This window comes from Apodemus sylvaticus, chromosome 2 (assembly GCF_947179515.1).
Source record: "Apodemus sylvaticus chromosome 2, mApoSyl1.1, whole genome shotgun sequence".
Lineage (NCBI taxonomy): Eukaryota > Metazoa > Chordata > Mammalia > Rodentia > Muridae > Apodemus > Apodemus sylvaticus.
In genome coordinates this window covers 59,170,601-59,187,460 of record NC_067473.1, presented here as the reverse complement: position 1 = coordinate 59,187,460, position 16,860 = coordinate 59,170,601, and the positions used below count along the sequence as shown (strand labels likewise).

General features: G+C 35.3%; 1 protein-coding gene across 6 annotated transcripts in view; it reads left to right on the top strand.

The window, feature by feature from the left end:
• Positions 1-16,860, top strand: part of Cnot4 (CCR4-NOT transcription complex subunit 4) — a 106,375-nt gene that overhangs the window by 67,134 nt on the left and 22,381 nt on the right. For 4 of the 6 annotated variants that reach the window (XM_052173435.1, XM_052173433.1, XM_052173434.1 and 1 more), the window contains exons 8-10: positions 4,941-4,998; positions 8,292-8,541; positions 9,822-10,319. In XM_052173435.1, coding sequence (XP_052029395.1) covers positions 4,941-4,998; positions 8,292-8,541; positions 9,822-10,319 — 806 coding nt within the window. Of the gene's footprint in view, positions 1-4,940; positions 4,999-8,291; positions 8,542-9,821; positions 10,320-15,038; positions 16,540-16,860 lie in introns of those variants that run through there. The other 2 variants (XM_052173437.1, XM_052173436.1) reach the window with 1 other exon arrangement.

Below are 16,860 nucleotides of genomic sequence, written 5' to 3'. Positions count from 1 at the left end.
GTGACAAGCAGGCTAATTAGCCACTCCCATTAGAAACAAAATGGTTGTCCTCATTGAAGTCCTCCTCCTCCTCCTCCTCCTTCTTCTTGACATCCTCCTCCTCTCCCCTCCTCTACCTCCTCTTCCTCTCCCTCTTCCTCGTCCCTTCCTCTTGCTTTTTGTTTGCATGTTTTTGTTTTTGTTTCTTTTTCCAGACAGGGTTTCTCTGTGTAGCCCTGGCTGTCCTGGATCTCGCTGTATAGACCAGACTAGCCTCAGACTCAGAGATCCACCTGCCTCTGCCTCCCAAGTGCTTTTGCCACCACTTCCTGGCAAAATGATCATTCTTATATCCCTAATGAGGGTCCCTACCCTTATGCTGCCTATTGAGGGAGGTTTCTTTATATGGTCTGATTTTTATTGCCCACTCCTTTCAATACATGTGCTTTTGTCTTGTAGCACTCTATGGCCTGTAGTTTTCCATCCTGATAGTAAACTTTAGGTTTAGTGAAAGGTAGCTAAAGTCCTAGACAAACAGGCACATCTGTTTGGACAGGGAACCCCTGCTTATCTGCACCCTAACCCCATTTGAGGTGCTTTTATATTAAAAATACCACTGTATTCATATTTCTCAACTAATGAATAATGTAGGCATAATTTTTTTTGCAACCTACTTTTAATAAACATTCAATCCCTCCGCATGCCCACCATCCACCAGAGGTAGTGGAAGAAAAAAGTTACTAGGATATGGGGGAAGTTGACCTTTTTTTAGGAATAGTTCCTTGGCGGTGAGCTCGAGTTTCTTTGGCAGCAGTTCAGTCCCATATCAAACACCAAATATGGCTCAGTAGCTGCAGACCAGTCCTCTCAGCAGGCGGACACCAGGCATGAACCAGCAACTGGAGTTCAATCCTGAAGAAACTGCAAGGCTCACCAACTGGCCTGAGGCAAGGCCGTGGAAACCGCAAGCTGATGCAGGAACCTCACAAGCAGTTCTTTGACCAGTTTCTCTTTAGCGAGTTTCTCGCTGGCGTCACCACTAGTGGGTATCAACAATGCTACGTAAGGCCAACCTATATATGCATGTCGCAGGTGAAGAATAGCAGGCAGAACAAACCAAGCCAGTGCTCTGCTCTTGTCCCACTGTCTGTGGGGTCATAGTTATACTCCGTCATCATGAGTCCTTTCACCTGTGTGCCCCAGCAGGGCATCATTTGACATAGCTGGCTTTCCAAACAAACTAGAAGTTCCTACTTGAGAGTAAAGAAGGATGGTTGGAGATAGAGCACTGAGGGACTGGGAAGAGAATCAGCAGATGCTTGTTACAAAAGCATGAAGACCAGAGTGCAAATCTTAAGCATACCTGCAACCTTAGTGCTGGGGGTTGGAGAGGAGATACTTGATTACTAGTAAACAGCTCTGAATTTTATGCAAAAATAAAAATAGAGATTGTAAATCACTTGTCCACAATAGAAGAGGAATGTCTTTCTGGAGATTCATACAATGCTTTCTTCACAACAGCCTAGCTTCTGAGTCATTCAGAGAGGCGGAGAGCGGTAGAGCAGTGATAAGCAGTTCATACGAGTTCCTCCATGTGTGTACATGGGAGCACACACAAGTGTCCACACCACACATAAATACAGAAATAACAGTTCTCTAAAAAGGTAATGTTTTTGAGGTCCTTATATTATAGAAGAGAAGGTACATCAAAATGAAAACAATTGTGTATAACTCATACATCTTTTTGAAAGTTAAACTTCATTACAGAGATACAAGATTTAAATTAAATAAATAAATAAATAAATAAATAAATAAATAAATAAATAAGTAAAGACTTTATCTGCTGTGTAAGAAAGCTTGTCACATCTTTCAGTGTCTTTCAGCTTCAGTAGTAAGAATGATTCTTAGCCAGGCAAGGTGGTACATACTTATAATCCCAGCACTTGGGAAGCAGACTGGTGGGTCTTTGTGAGTTCAGCTTGGAAAGCCAAGACTATGTAAGAGAGAGACTCTGTCTGAAAGAAGGAAAAATAAAAGTAAAGAAAAGAAAAATTGTTTGTGCCTGCCTGTTGTTATTAAGGCATTTACTTTCGTTTTATGTTTAGTGCTAGAAATTATGAGAAAACCAATTAAAGCATTTGCCCAGCTATAAACACTCGAGGTTTGCTGAGGCATTTATTTTCTTGCATGTAAAGAGTTAAATGTGCCACTTAAAAGTTGGCTGCATTTTAATAACGTAGTAGGTTAAATATTGATGTGTATTTGAAGCCTATGTAAAATTAAAATGTATTTTATAATGCATTATTTAAATATATCATTTGTGGTATCAAACAATTAAATATCTCCCAAGTTTGTTTTAAGACTTTAGTAAACATGAAAAAATTAAAGTGAATTTATCTAACTAAATTTATCTAAAAAGGAAAATATATTCATTTAGTAACAGTATATATACATTTGTATATACAGTAACTTGCCATTGAAATTTGGAATTGCTTATTATATTGGCATTTTTATTTATTTAATTTTATGTTCAGAATATAACTAACACTGACTGTTTTGAATTTAATTAACAAGGGAACTAGACCCTTTTTTCCCCTCCCATTTTCAGTTCCCTATGTGAGTTTTTCTTTGGTTCTTCTTAATAATTGTCTTATGTTAAAAAATTTTTTTAAAGCCTTCATGAAGTTATGTATTGGTTGGTTGACATTGTCACTAAGGAAGAAAAGGATGTGAAAACCTAAGCATTGACTTTTGGTACACATTAGGAGAACCAAAATTGTCTATTTTAAGGTTGCAGCAGAGGTCAATTATGTTACTTACACTGCTTGTCTACAGATAATTTTGAGTTTTGGGTTCTGTATCTTTAAAATAAAATACTGAAATTTGTCTTTGACTCCTTACAGTTATAAAATCTAGTAACTTAGGAGACTTAGTGGAGTTGATTCCCTTTTCCCTCTGTCCCTTCTTTCTATTCCCTCTGTTGTTGGATCATCAGTAACCAGGCATCCTAGTATGCCTTCTGATGCTGGGATCAACACCGGGAGCAGAATTTTGCAACTTGTGGAAAATGGGTTTACTTCAGATTTTGACTTCCTTTCTGTCATGACCACAGGAAAATGTTGTTCATAGCTTACTGAGACCATCTGCCCAGGAGTGGTACCATCTACAATGGGCTGGTACCCTTCCCTTCCACATCATTAATTAAAAAAAAAAAAAAAATGCTCTATAGACTTTCCTACAGGCCAGTCTGATGGAGGCCTTTCTCAGCCGAGGTTCCTCTTCTCAGATGACCCAAGCTTGTGTCAAATTGACAGAAAGCTGACTAGATGCCAGGGGTTTGAATTTATACTAGTAGAGCCAGAATCTCTATAGATAATGATGGGATATGCTTTATGCTCTGAATAAATAGAATATATACATGCTTATATATTTAGCTTTTGAAGAGTTCCCCAGCACTTGATTTCAACTTAAATTTCAAATGAACTTTGGATTAAAGAAATTTATTCTTGGAATACAAATGTTAGCAAAACCTTTTATGAAAATGTGTTTATAAAGTTTATATTGGCTTATACATACTTTTTCTGGCAATTGTATTTATTTGTATGTGTCTGTGCAGTCTGTGCATATGAGTTGAGTACATAATGGTAGAGAGAACTGACTCTAGCAAGTTGTCATTTCTAGAAGGTCTCTTCTTTCTGACCTCTGTCTCCTTTTTTGTCCTTTATTATTTCAAACCTTTTTTTTTTTTTTTATTGTTTGAGCTAATTCATTCCCTATTATATGAAGCCATTTGACCAGTGCTACTCCTACCTTCAACACTCTTCTTCCAATTCTCCTCTTAGTATATAAACTTTTTAAACATATTGTGTTTAAACAGTTTGATAACTGACCCTAGGAGACCGGCTACCAGAGCCTAGTGTATCTCTGAAAAAGACACATTTGGGATTCAAATTGGGTTCTCACCATTAGCTTACTTAGAGCAGTTAATTGTGGTATCTGTTTGTAAAGTGACTATGCAGGGAATAAAGTAATTTTAAAGAAATCTGTAATCTTAATTTTCTTCTTTATTTCTTTAGGCACATCTGGGTAATAGTTTTATTTATGTTCTGAACTAAGTGGAATTAGTTATGGAATTTATGTCATTAGGTTGGTGTTATAGTAGAGATTTTTATTTTGTCTTTGAATGAGACACATTAAAATGAACTTTAATTTGCATGTTGTATTAACCATGTAAATTAACCATGTCTTAACCATGTACTTTATTTTCTCTATATGAAGATAAATGTTAATATTTTGTCAGAAAAATTTTTTATTAAAATATATATTGTTTATCTTGCTTGTATATATGTAATATGCACCCTTGCATTCTGTTCTAAAGACAGGATTAGTATACATAGAAATATTAAAAGAAATGTATGGATTCTAAAAGCCTATAGAGAGCATATCCATACTTTTTGTCCTCTGTCAAACAGAGAAAAATATATTAATTAATGTTTCAAAAACTGTAATGGATGTTTTTATTGCATGCACAAACTAAATGCTAGATAAAGATTTACTACTAATGGGAGTAGTGTCTGGTATGGTCTTTGCAGGCCTGGGGACTGGCCCCAGGCGTTCCACACACTAGGCACGCGCTGGCCTACCAAGCTGGATCCAGCCTGCCATCAGAACAGTTTCAGACAGCCCGACTCATCCTTTCCCCTCCCAGTGAGCCATTTATTTTAGCCATAGTTTTGGAAACTATAATTAGAATGTGAGTTTCTCATGGGGTAGAGAAGATTGAGACTTTCCCTTGTATTTTTGAACCTTTCACATCTTACATAAGATCTTACAACATAGTATCTCAAAAACATGAAGATGACAATGTTTATTTTTTACTTTGGGGAGTTTTTTGTTTTTTGTTTTTAAATTATCCTAGAATGATTTACTCTTCCTTTTACTTAGTTTGTTTTCTTTTGCAGCCCCATTGACAAACCTTCAGATTCTCTCAGTATAGGGAATGGTGATAATTCCCAACAGGTAAGATTTTGATAAAATGTCTTTTCATTTATCTGCTATACCCTAAAAGCAAAATGTCTATGCAAGCAAATTTTCCAAATTGAAAAATTCTTTAAATACTGATACAGTTTAAAAACACCTTGATAGAGTACTTTGTTAAAAATGTTTTATAGTTAGCTTATTTTCTATATACAATGTATAGTGTGTAAGTTAAGTTAGTCCTTTTTTTTCTTTTTTCTTTTTTTAGGATTATTTATTTTATGTACTTCAGTACACTGTAGCTGTCTTCAGACACCAGAAAAGGGCATCAGATCCCATTACGGATGGCTGTGAGCCACCCTGTGGTTGCTGGGAATTGAACTCAGGACCTCTGGACGAGCAGTCAGTGCTCTTAACTGCTGAGCCATCTCTCCAGCCTCCAAGTTAGTCCTTTCTTAATAAGTCAGAATTCCATTGATGACCACATAGTGTTGTACAGTATCATACTGCACCAGTATCCTTTAAGTCAAGTTCCTGGTTGTTCTGGTTCCATGAAAATGGTTCCAGCTAGCTTGCCTTCTGAGTTCTTGCTTTGGAGTTTTTTTATGGGATATATTCACAACCAACAACTCTCGAGTGGAGGTCAGGCGACAACTTGTGGGATTTAGATCTCTCCTCCCACTTGAGTCTTGGGAATTAAACTCAAAATGGAAGGCAAATATTGTTACCTGTTGAAGCATCTTTCTGGCCCCATCCACCTTAATTTTTTAGTTTATTTTTTGCAGTGGGGTCATTGACTGGCCTGGAGCTTACAAGCTAGCCCAGCTAGCTGGCCAGCTAAGCATGGCTTCTCCTCCCGGCACTGGGTTACAGGCATGTGCCTTATGCCCACTGGGGTTTTCTAGGAGAGCACTCAAGAGTCAGCTTCTCATGTTTGTACAGTAGACACTTTATCGATAGAGCCATTGCCCTGTTTATATTGGTAAAAGATAGGTGTTTTTAATCTCTTGTATAAAGAACGGGCAAAGTGTAGGTGAAACTAATAAAACTAAAATATATTTTTTTAAATGGTTTACTCACAAATTTTATAAAATAACTTAAAAATCTGTGCCTTTTTAGCTTTTGGGTTGACATTATTATTGTTGTTGTTGTTGTTTTAATGAGCTAATAGTTGGCGCTAGATAGTTGACTCAGTAGTTAAAAGCACTTGTTGCTTTTGCAGAGGACCCAGGTTCAATATCTAGTACTATGTGGTGGCTCATGATGATTCTACCATTAGTTCCAAAGGATCCAATACTCTTTTGACCTCTGTGGACACCAGACACACATGTGGTATATATACTTATATACATGCAAAACATTCATATACATAAAATAATATAAATCTTAAACAATTTTTTCATTAAAAACACAAATTAAAAGTAGTTATAAAGATATAAATTTTAGCATGTAATCAGTGTTTGTATTTCTCTCTCTCTTTTTTAAATTTTTAGATGGTCTTATATACAAGCTGGTTTTGTATTTGCTATGTATTGATACTGGCCTTGAGCTCCTGATTCTCTTGCCCCCACCTCCCAAGGGCTGGGCTAACATACATGTATAACCATGCCACACAGTTTTTTTTTTTTTCAGCCAAAGTACTATATTTTCAGATATATCCTAGGACACACAATATTTGGCACCCATCATCATATTTTGGCAACATGATATTTTAATACCAGATTTCAAAAATTCTATTTTAGAAAATACTTAAGCTCTTCAGCAGTTAGAAACTTTACTTTTCTTTTTGAAATATAATATACCTATTTCTGTTGCTATCACCAAGTTGTATCTTAATGTATTATACTTCTCATAGATAAAAGTAAGGCTCATAAGGCCTCAGTTTTTACTGCAGGTCCTCAACATAAAAGTTGAGTACAGCAGTGTATGTCTGTAGATCTATTAGGAGGCTAGGGGCAGGAGGGTACAGCAGAACTGCCAGATGATCTCCAGGTTCAGTAAGAGGCCGTGTCGCAAAAACTTAAGGAGTGTGTGTAGAAAGGTACCCAGGACGCATTTCTGGCCTTTTATGACCTTACACATATGTCCTTGTATGTACTCATGAACCTATACAAACACACCAAAAAACAAAACAAAACACAAGCTTATAAATTTTGAACTGAAATGTTTTTGCTATGGCAAAAAAAATTTTTTTTGTATGTTTGTTTTTGGTGTGGTACTGGGAATTGGACCTAAGTGCTTTCTGTATGTTAGGCAAGCATATTCTCAACACAATGACAACAATTTAAATCCTTTTTTTCTCTTGACTTTCTATTAGTACTATTGAGTTGATCAAAACAGCATATATTGGAGTCAACCTAAAATAAATTTTCGTGTATTCCTCTGTGAACATTGATGACATTAAATAAATTTTCAGTAATCTTAGTCATGCTTTTTGTTTTCCCAAGACAGTTTGTATAAATAGTGCACAGACAGCCAGGCAATGGTGGCACACGCCTTTAATACCAGCACTTGGGAGGCAGAGGCAGGCGGATTTCTGAGTTTGAGGCCAGCCTGGTCTACAGAATGAGCTCCAGGACAGCCAGGGCTACACAGAGAAACTGTCTCAAAAAGACAAAAACAAAACAACAACAACAAAAAAAACAAACAAAAAAATAGTGCACAGACAGAGGAGGAGAGGTATATTACTGTCCCTCAGACTGTGGAATTAGGTACCTCAGACTTACATAAAAATTTGTCCTTATAAGCATGGGGTTTTCCTTTTTCCTTTTTGTTTGTTTGGTTAATTGGTTGGGGTTTTTTTTGTTTTTGAAGCTGAGGATCAAACACAGGATATTATCCATGGCTATACTCCCAGCTTTCAGAATCATTTTTTAATGATTGTTTGAGAAAACCTTGATTAGATCTTCCTTTATTTTGGTTAAAAACTAAAATACTTAGAATCATCTCATTTGCAAAAAGTGATAGTCATTGGAGTCAGTCACTCCTATTATCAGTGTGAGCATCCCTGATAATTTTCTTTTGACCCTAAAGGCTTCCCTCGAGCACTTGCTGTATAATGAAATCCTAGACAACAAGAATTTGGAGGCAGGGTTGGGGAGTTGGGAATTACTAAGAGACTCTGAGGCCACCTTCATCTTTGCAGACGCACACTTCTTAAGTACGTGTCTAAGTTAATGAACTGTTTGCTTTTCTGAAATTCCATACTTTGACTAAGAAGTCAAGTGTTTTAGTTTGAAAACCACATTTTGAAACCATTTGTTTGCAAATGTTTTAAATTGTGGTTTATTAAGATATAAACTTACATCAAATTCTTCCTTTTGTTTTAAATTTAGATATCTAACAGTGATACGCCTTCACCACCACCTGGTTTGTCAAAGTCCAACCCTGTCATCCCCATCAGTCCATCCAATCACAGTGCAAGGTCTCCTTTTGAAGGGGCAGTAACAGAGTCACAGTCATTATTCTCAGACAATTTTCGCCACCCCAACCCTATACCAAGTGGGCTTCCTCCTTTTCCCAGCTCTCCACAGACACCCAGTGATTGGCCTACAGCTCCAGAACCACAGAGCCTCTTCACATCAGGTATGCAACAACAGTGCCTAGTGTTAGTAATCAGACTCTTAGCTATTGACAGACTAAAATGGGATACATTTTAGTTGATATACTTCTATCTTCTTTTCTTTTGACTCCCTTTTTTAAAAAAAATAGAAATTGTTTAAACTACATGGAATTGGATGGTATGCAAGTTGTTGTGTTGCCTAGAAATTACTGTCTTAGAGAACAGATTTCTCTAGAAATCATTTGTCATGGTTTCTCAAAATCTCACTGCTTTGGCTGGGCCTGGTGGCACATGCCTGTAATCTCAAGAGAGGCAGGCAGATCTAGCTTCTTCTGCAGAGGGAGTGCCAGGATAGCGAGGGGTCCACAGAGAAACCCTATCTCAAAAAAATCCAAAAGGAAAAAAAACAAAAAGATTATTGATTTGAGAGAAACTGAGGACTTAACTTTTAAAGTCAGATTTATGTTTACATAATCAAATCTAAGATCTTCTCCCTCTTCCTTATTGACAAATAAGTAATTTCTTTAGTAGTAAAAACTAAATTTTGCTCCATTTATTTTAAAATTTTTGCTATGGTTTATATTTGTATGAAAGTTAGCCTTTTACCTTTTGGAAATTATATTTTAACTCATATCCAAAGCACAGTGTCAGAAACATTCAGGAACTTTGGTATCTTTTTAACTACATCACATTCAGATGAAACCAGACTGAGGAAAGATGTGAGAACGGTTTGTGTCTCTCCTTGAAGAGGCGTGACTTTCCATTCTTGTCTTGCTGGTTTCAGAGGTGTCAGCCAATCTTGGTGTGCAGTGAATGGCCAAGCAGAGCATTTGGGATTAGAAAGCAGAGAGCACACCATTTCTCTTTTTACTCATTTACATTTTTATTAGTCTGAAAGGTGGCATAAATTAGTATCTTCAGTAGCACCTATGACATAGACAATTAAAAACATATAATCAGATTTTTAGTTAATTTGTCTTAGTACATAATAAGAATGAACCTTACTAGCTTTTAGACTATATTACTTTATTTAAATGACATGCTGGTTTTGACTATGAATGGTTGAATGTAATCTGGGTAGTGGTGGGGAGGGAGTTTCCTTCTCATCAGGACAATCAATCTATATTATTCAGGTTTTGAACTTAATTTACCAGTGAAATGCTACTAGAAATTTATGAGGTCCTCTGGAACTAGTAATCTTGCATAATTTTCGCATATTTCTTTTTCTGTTGTAAAGTAGCGTGTTTAACATACATTATGTAGATAGATTATTTTGTATTTATCGCTATTTTTCTTCCTACAGAAACAATCCCAGTATCATCATCCACAGACTGGCAAGCAGCATTCGGCTTTGGTTCTTCTAAACAACCAGAGGATGACTTGGGATTTGATCCCTTTGATGTCACTCGAAAAGCCTTAGCAGACCTGATTGAGAAGGAACTATCCGTCCAAGATCAACCTTCCCTTTCTCCCACATCTCTTCAGAACTCCTCCTCACACACTACAACCGCCAAAGGTCCAGGCTCTGGATTCCTGCATTCTGCTGCGTCTACAAATGCCAACTCTCTTAATAGTACCTTTTCAGTCTTGCCACAGAGGTTCCCTCAATTTCAGCAGCACCGAGCAGTTTATAATTCGTTCGGTTTTCCAGGCCAGGCAGCCCGCTATCCTTGGATGGCCTTTCCACGCAATAGCATCATGCACTTGAACCACACAGCAAACCCCACCTCAAATAGTAATTTCTTGGACTTGAATCTCCCGCCACAGCACAACACAGGTCTGGGAGGGATCCCCATAGCAGGTAGGTTCATTTAAAGCCTCTGAGAACGTGTGTATCATTCATGTCTTCAGGTTGCTGGGTGGTTAGGGAGGACCTACTGGGTGACAAGACTACGCTATAGTCTTAGGAAGTTCTATGAAAAGCCTTACATCTTTAACCTAAATTTTTTTCGATAGAATGAATGCCTTGTAATATGGAGCTTTATAAGGATGGTGGAGTATTATACCTACTTATTGTTTGGAAGCATTTTATTTAATAGGATGGTTATCAAACCTTCAGATAATATGTAATTACAAAAAAAGGAAAGAAAAAAATGAGCTCAGAAATTATAGTATTATAAAAGTCAACCCCATAATAAAAATAGCTTATGTTATAATCTAAAAATAAAATAGTTAAAAAATTTTTAGTCAAAATTAATGAGAGCATAAGGGATAAAGCCACTCTAACTGCTATAGCAATGATTTATTTTGACTGATACATACATGCACACATCAAAACTTGCCATATGTGTATATAACTTAATATTTGAGGACTTCAATTATCAATGTTTCGTAAGCCTATTATATGTTACAGACATACTTTCTGTGGAAAATTGTTTAGGAGAGATTTTACCCTGTTTGTTGGTTATGGTTTTATTTCTGGGAACAATAAATCAAGATAAATGAGGTAATACAAGTTTAATGCCCGATCACTTCTGGTTGTGTGCTGCTGTCTTGAAGGTTTCAGAGTTTTAGGGTTTTTAGATCTTATATAACATTTTTAAATGAAGTTTTGGAAAAGAGTTATTCTGGTTAACTGTTTTCTTTTAATTTTGGCTTTAGAGATAATAAAGCTTGTTCCCTCCTGATTCTCTTCAAGTAGAACAGAATAGTTCTCAGCCGGTTGTGTACTTACATAATAATTTGGTTTTCTTCCCTTGTTGTGGCCTTAAACTGTGTCATGGCATAGTGTTATTATAGTAATATACTTTTAACAGTGAGGTGTTTATACTCTTGTTTTCAGCAAGTTTGATAAGTAGACTTAGAACCATCAGTAGTCATTGGCTATATTCTCTTAGGGCCAGCCAGCAACATTTCATGTTTTAGATAAGTAGATAGATCTTAGTTTGTTGTTATGGATATAGTGAACTTTAGCAGTTGAAATATACTAGAGGTCACCTGCTGTGGTGATTTGCACATTTGGTGGGTTTATGACACTTGCTCATGGAACTATGAGGTCTTAGGGAATCCAGGATAGCATTTGTCAGTCCATTCCTTTTGACAGCTACTAAGTTTTCAATTTCTCCTTGCCTTTTCCTTTTCTTCCATTTAACATAGCATACAGAATGTAATTTTGTTTGCATTTGCTTTGTTTTAATAATTTAGAAAGGAGACATTTCAATTTTCAGTAATGTGATTTTTTAGCTGGTCTGAATATTAAAAGTTAAAACTTCCCCCTTAAATATGCCAATTATGGTTACCGTTTCAGTTCCATTTTGCCCCAACAATGAACTAGGTCAGATGAGGACTACAAAAGTATAAAATACAGATGCTATTTCAGGTAGTTGTTAGTATACTTGAAGAGTTAAAATGAAAGTCTTATGCGAAAGTGGCTAACTTTATGTGTGGTTCTGAAATTGGAGAAACAGTGTAGTTAATCATTGTTGGGAAGAATTTTTTTTTGAAGAAGCAGGAATTGTTCTGTAATGTGGTATCTTGAATTTGGGTAAGCAGCACAAAAGAAAGGTCTTTTATGTTGATGGAAATTTCCTGAATAAAGGCATAGAGAAAGATACCGTGTGCCATCACAGTAAGCAGTGTTCTCTATAAGAAGAGGTACTGGTTAAATTGAAGGGATGATATAGAGAGGATGAGGAGCTCTGATAGAGAAGTCAGTGGATACTTGATGTTGGACTTTTGGTTGAGTCATACTTACTTGGCATCCTTGTTTGACTTATTATATGTCTGTCTTTATTAGGCTGTCTGTTCTTTCCGTTTCTGGGCCATTATTGTTTCTTAGCACCCAAGAACATTTCCAGATGTTTCACACAAATAGATATTTTTGAATATTAGTAATGAGATATGTCTGATTTGTTAAGTGTAGGCCTTTTTGTGATAGTTCTTTTAGAGTCTTCAACTAAAATAGACACTTTATTTTTAAATGTAGAATTAAATTATAATTCTGTTCTTTGTTTTTTCCTCCCTTTGACTATACTCAATCACAGGACACTGAAAACTTTTTTCAGAGATGCTAAAATCAAAGTCACCAACTTTAATTCTGAGCCATTATTGTATTCGGTGTCGGGTGGGGAAAGTTATTCAAGATTTTCAATTTTTGGCTATGATTCTTGCTTGGTATTTATAACTAAGCTTGTTAACAGTTTATTTTTAAATTACTGAAGACTAGAGAAACTTATTTTAATTTATAAAAATATTTAAAATTAAGTCACACTAGAATCCTATTAGAGCTATTTAATATTTGATAGATATCTCAGAATGTGAATGTGCTAATACAATAAGCCTTAGAATAGTTACATAATTATAACTAGATGATTTAGGATTTTCAGTTACTATTATAAATGACAAAAGAAAAAAATCTGAAAAAACTGTATATATTTGTAATGCACCTAACTTGAAGCAATTTGCCTAAGAAGTATCAGTCTTTCTCAGGCCCAGATGTATTTGAATTGGATGATTGGGAAGAGCTCAATTATGTACCCTCTAGTCTTCATTATGAAGCACTGTTCAGCAGAGCTGTTTATTAATGCTTCATTAGAGGAGACTACACACTGTGGGACTGCCTAAAATATATTCACTTCAGACTAATTCTATCTTAGGAAAGAAAGGTCTACATACTTACTCTTCAGCTGTGTAGAGCTGTGTAGGGTCCTGACCTGCAGGGCAAATCAGAGGTGCAGCCGTTATGTCATGCAGACACCACGTCTGTTTACTATATATTTGTATTTGAATTTTTATTTTTGGTCTGTTTCAGTTAGTTATAAAAGCACTGACATAGCTGAAACCTAACATGGCAGAACAGTTGCCAAAGATATGACAGCTAGCTTCCATTCCTTTGTCTCACTGAAAATAGTTTTGGGTTTTAAGTTGGTTATTTCCTTTAGCATTTAAGTATTTTAGCAGCATTATCTATGCTTGTGTATCTGGTTTGCTAAGTTGAGAAGATTTTTGAAATGTTCCTGGTCAGGAATTTTGATTAGTAAGTAGGTAGAAAGGATTTAGATATGTTTTGTTATTGAAACCATGTGCCTTTGTTCTAAAAATGGCCTGCTTTGTCTAGTTGCTTCATTTTCAGAATATCAAAGCAGACCTAAATAATTTAAGGTGGTGTTCAGTTAGGAAACTAGGGTCCCAGCCCAGGTGTGAAAGTGAGTAGAGTAATCCAAATGTTGTGCCTTGGTCCACTGATGCCCTCCTTCACAGTTGAAGACCACTGGTGTGAGCTTCAGCCTGGCTTTCGCCCTGCAGTAACTCAACTTTTGCTCTCACATACTTGCAAATCTTTTTTTTTTTTAACCAGTAGTATTTTCTCATGAGACAGATTGGCCCAGCTTAGGCATATGATCTGTAATACAAAGAAAACAGAATGGCATTAACTCTAACTTAAAAATCAGTCTCTTGCTGAGGCCTTATTAGTATCAACATTCTTACCAAATAATGGAGTTTAAATTTGCTTTGGCACAGTCTCCTTGCTGTGTACTTTGAGGGTTTAAGAGAGATTGTTAATTGATATAACCTGTTCTAGGGATTGAAAGACTTTCTACAGTTTGTCAGTTGTGCTGCCTTTCCAAATGTAATTTTACAGACTTATTTTTCAAAGAATTCTTTGCTAAAATGTTTTTTACTACATAATGCTGAAAATTATTTGGAAAACAAACATTAGTAACTAAGTCTGTAAGCAGTGTTGTTTTAAGATATTATTCAAAAATACTTGAAATTGTTTAGGCTTTGAATTTTTCATGTTTTTGTTAATTCAGATTTTACTTATCAGAGGGCTTTTTTTAAAAAATTTTTTTATAGTAACTTCATGTGAGTTTTGTGTCATGCATAAAGTAAGTTACTTGTAGTGAAATAACTATCAATTATAATTAGGAGAACTAGTCTCATTCATATCTAGTTTTCTGACTAGAAGTAGTCATCTTACTTTTCAGTCAATTGGATCATTGTACTGTTAATACTTTTCTATTTCCTGATTACTTCAAATATACATAGTACATTTCATATGGTACATATTAATTCATTAATATTTGTATCTAGTGTTTGATTTTTTCTTCACATGACTTATGTCTTTGAAACATGGATTTATAATTTCCTCTTTTAAAGTCATTTTTTTCTCCTGTAAGTCGACTTAATTTTTTTTTTCCAAACTATTACTTACTGCTAAGGAATATCTATATAAGGGTCCAATTGGCGCAGAAAAGAATGGCTTTCCTGGTCTTTCTTTTTTCTTTTTCTTTCTTTTTTTTTCTTTCTTTCTTTTTTGTTTTATTTATTTTTTGTGGTATATTTATAATTTAAATCTATTATCTTTGATTTTACCTTAAAATAAGGGCGTGTTTAGAGCTTACTTTTTAGGTACGTAAGTTAATATTTTTAAATTCATGTCTTGTTTCACACCCAGATTCCAACCATTAAGCATGTATTTTATATATGTGTCAATATTCCAAATATTGAAATCATTTTTTAAAGGGACTGTTAACAAATCTAGTCACCCGTAACTAGACCATGACTGACTTTTCCACAGGGGAAGAAGAGGTGAAGGTTTCGACCATGCCACTGTCAGCCTCTTCCCATTCATTACAACAAGGACAGCAGCCTACAAGTCTCCACACTACTGTGGCCTGACACCAGAACTGAGAGGAAAGGAGAGGATTAGACTCGGGGTGCTTGCATGGGCAACTGGATTTTTGCATGGTTCCTTTCTGACTTTGCATTTAATGTATACACCCTAAAGAGCCAATATAAACGTTCCTCATGCCGAAAACTAGCGTGGACCTCGTAGTTGCTAAAGTATTTCTTCATTAGGCCTTTAACATACTTTATTAGCATAATAATTTTGCCATTGTTTCTCATGAGTGATACTATTTTTAACTCTTAAAAAATAAACTTAGAGTACTAATTAAGATCCCAGAGGAGATTAGCTAGACCTGTTCTTATTTTGACTCTATTATTGGAAATATACAAAAGTAATGATAGTTCTTTGTTTTTTCGGTTTGTGAAAAAAAATGGTAATATTCTAATCTACTCCTGAAATTTTTAAAACATTAAGATAATGTCTATTGCATTCTTTGAATTCTTGAAAAGAAAGAATACATATAAAACAAAACTGGTGGTGTCATTTAATGCTCAGAAAGATGTTGTCCGCTGTTGTTTTTAGTTGCCTAGATTTATATCATATATTATGCATTACATGTACAAACTGTTTTGTTCTTTCTCATTTGCACATTTGCACTTTTCTTTTTGAATGGTTGTTAATTATACATAGATGGTTAAAAGGTAATATTATGGCCTAAATGCAATATCATCTGATTTCTAATGCACTGCCTAGTATACCAGGAAATGCCTCAAAAATGGAATTTCAACTTGTAGTTGAGTTACTAGAAACTTGAACATGGGATAAACATCGTATGTAAGTAGTAGCCATAGTCGTGTAACATTTTTATTGAACAAACGATAGTTCAGTAGGATCTGTTTGGAAATTTCATTGTTAAATAATTGACATGTGATAAAAGTAACCGACCAGAATAAGACTTACAGTAGAAGAAAGAAGCTGGGTGAAACCGTATATGTTGTAATAGATGACCTTAGGTAATCAGAGGACAGTGAGTGGAGCTCTTCATAAGGCATACTGGGAAGTGATGCTTTTGATAACGCGAAACGTCTTGAAATAGTTTTAAAATGATAATAAAAAATAAACTGAACTTAGTTCTGAGCAGTGGACACAATCTGATTTAAAAAACATTACCATAATTTGCCTAAAAGCATTTGGGGAGAAAGAGAAAGCCAGACTTCTTGATATTAAAAAAAAAAAAAAAGTTTAAAAAGTATGCCTTAATTTGTTAAACAAACAAACAAACAAACCATGAAAAGTGTACTGTGAATCCCAAAAAGAAATCTTAATACTACTACTAATAAAACATCTTATTTGAAGATGATGCTAATGTTATATAGCATTGGCATTTTTGGGTTGTTTTTTAATATAAATCTTCCTGTTGCATATAATGAAATAAATGGCTTCATCCTGAGGTATAGTGGAGTAAAGTGGAAATTTATTCTTACTTTTTTTTTTTTTTTAATTTGGTTGAGGTCACAGAGTTGACCAATTCTCTACTCATCTAAGTTATGTTTTTAGAGTTCAGCATAGATATCAATTTCTAGCCTGCATTTCAAAGTGAAATTATAAGAAATATAATTATAAGAAGCAATATTATAAGAAAACCGCTCTTAGAAAATACTGTATACTATTGAACTTAAGCCTTTTAATCAGACCTTAATTCAATGCTGGGTTTCATTTGACTGTAACAGGCAGTGTTTGCTGTGTGTTCTGTAGGGTTAAGACCTCTGGG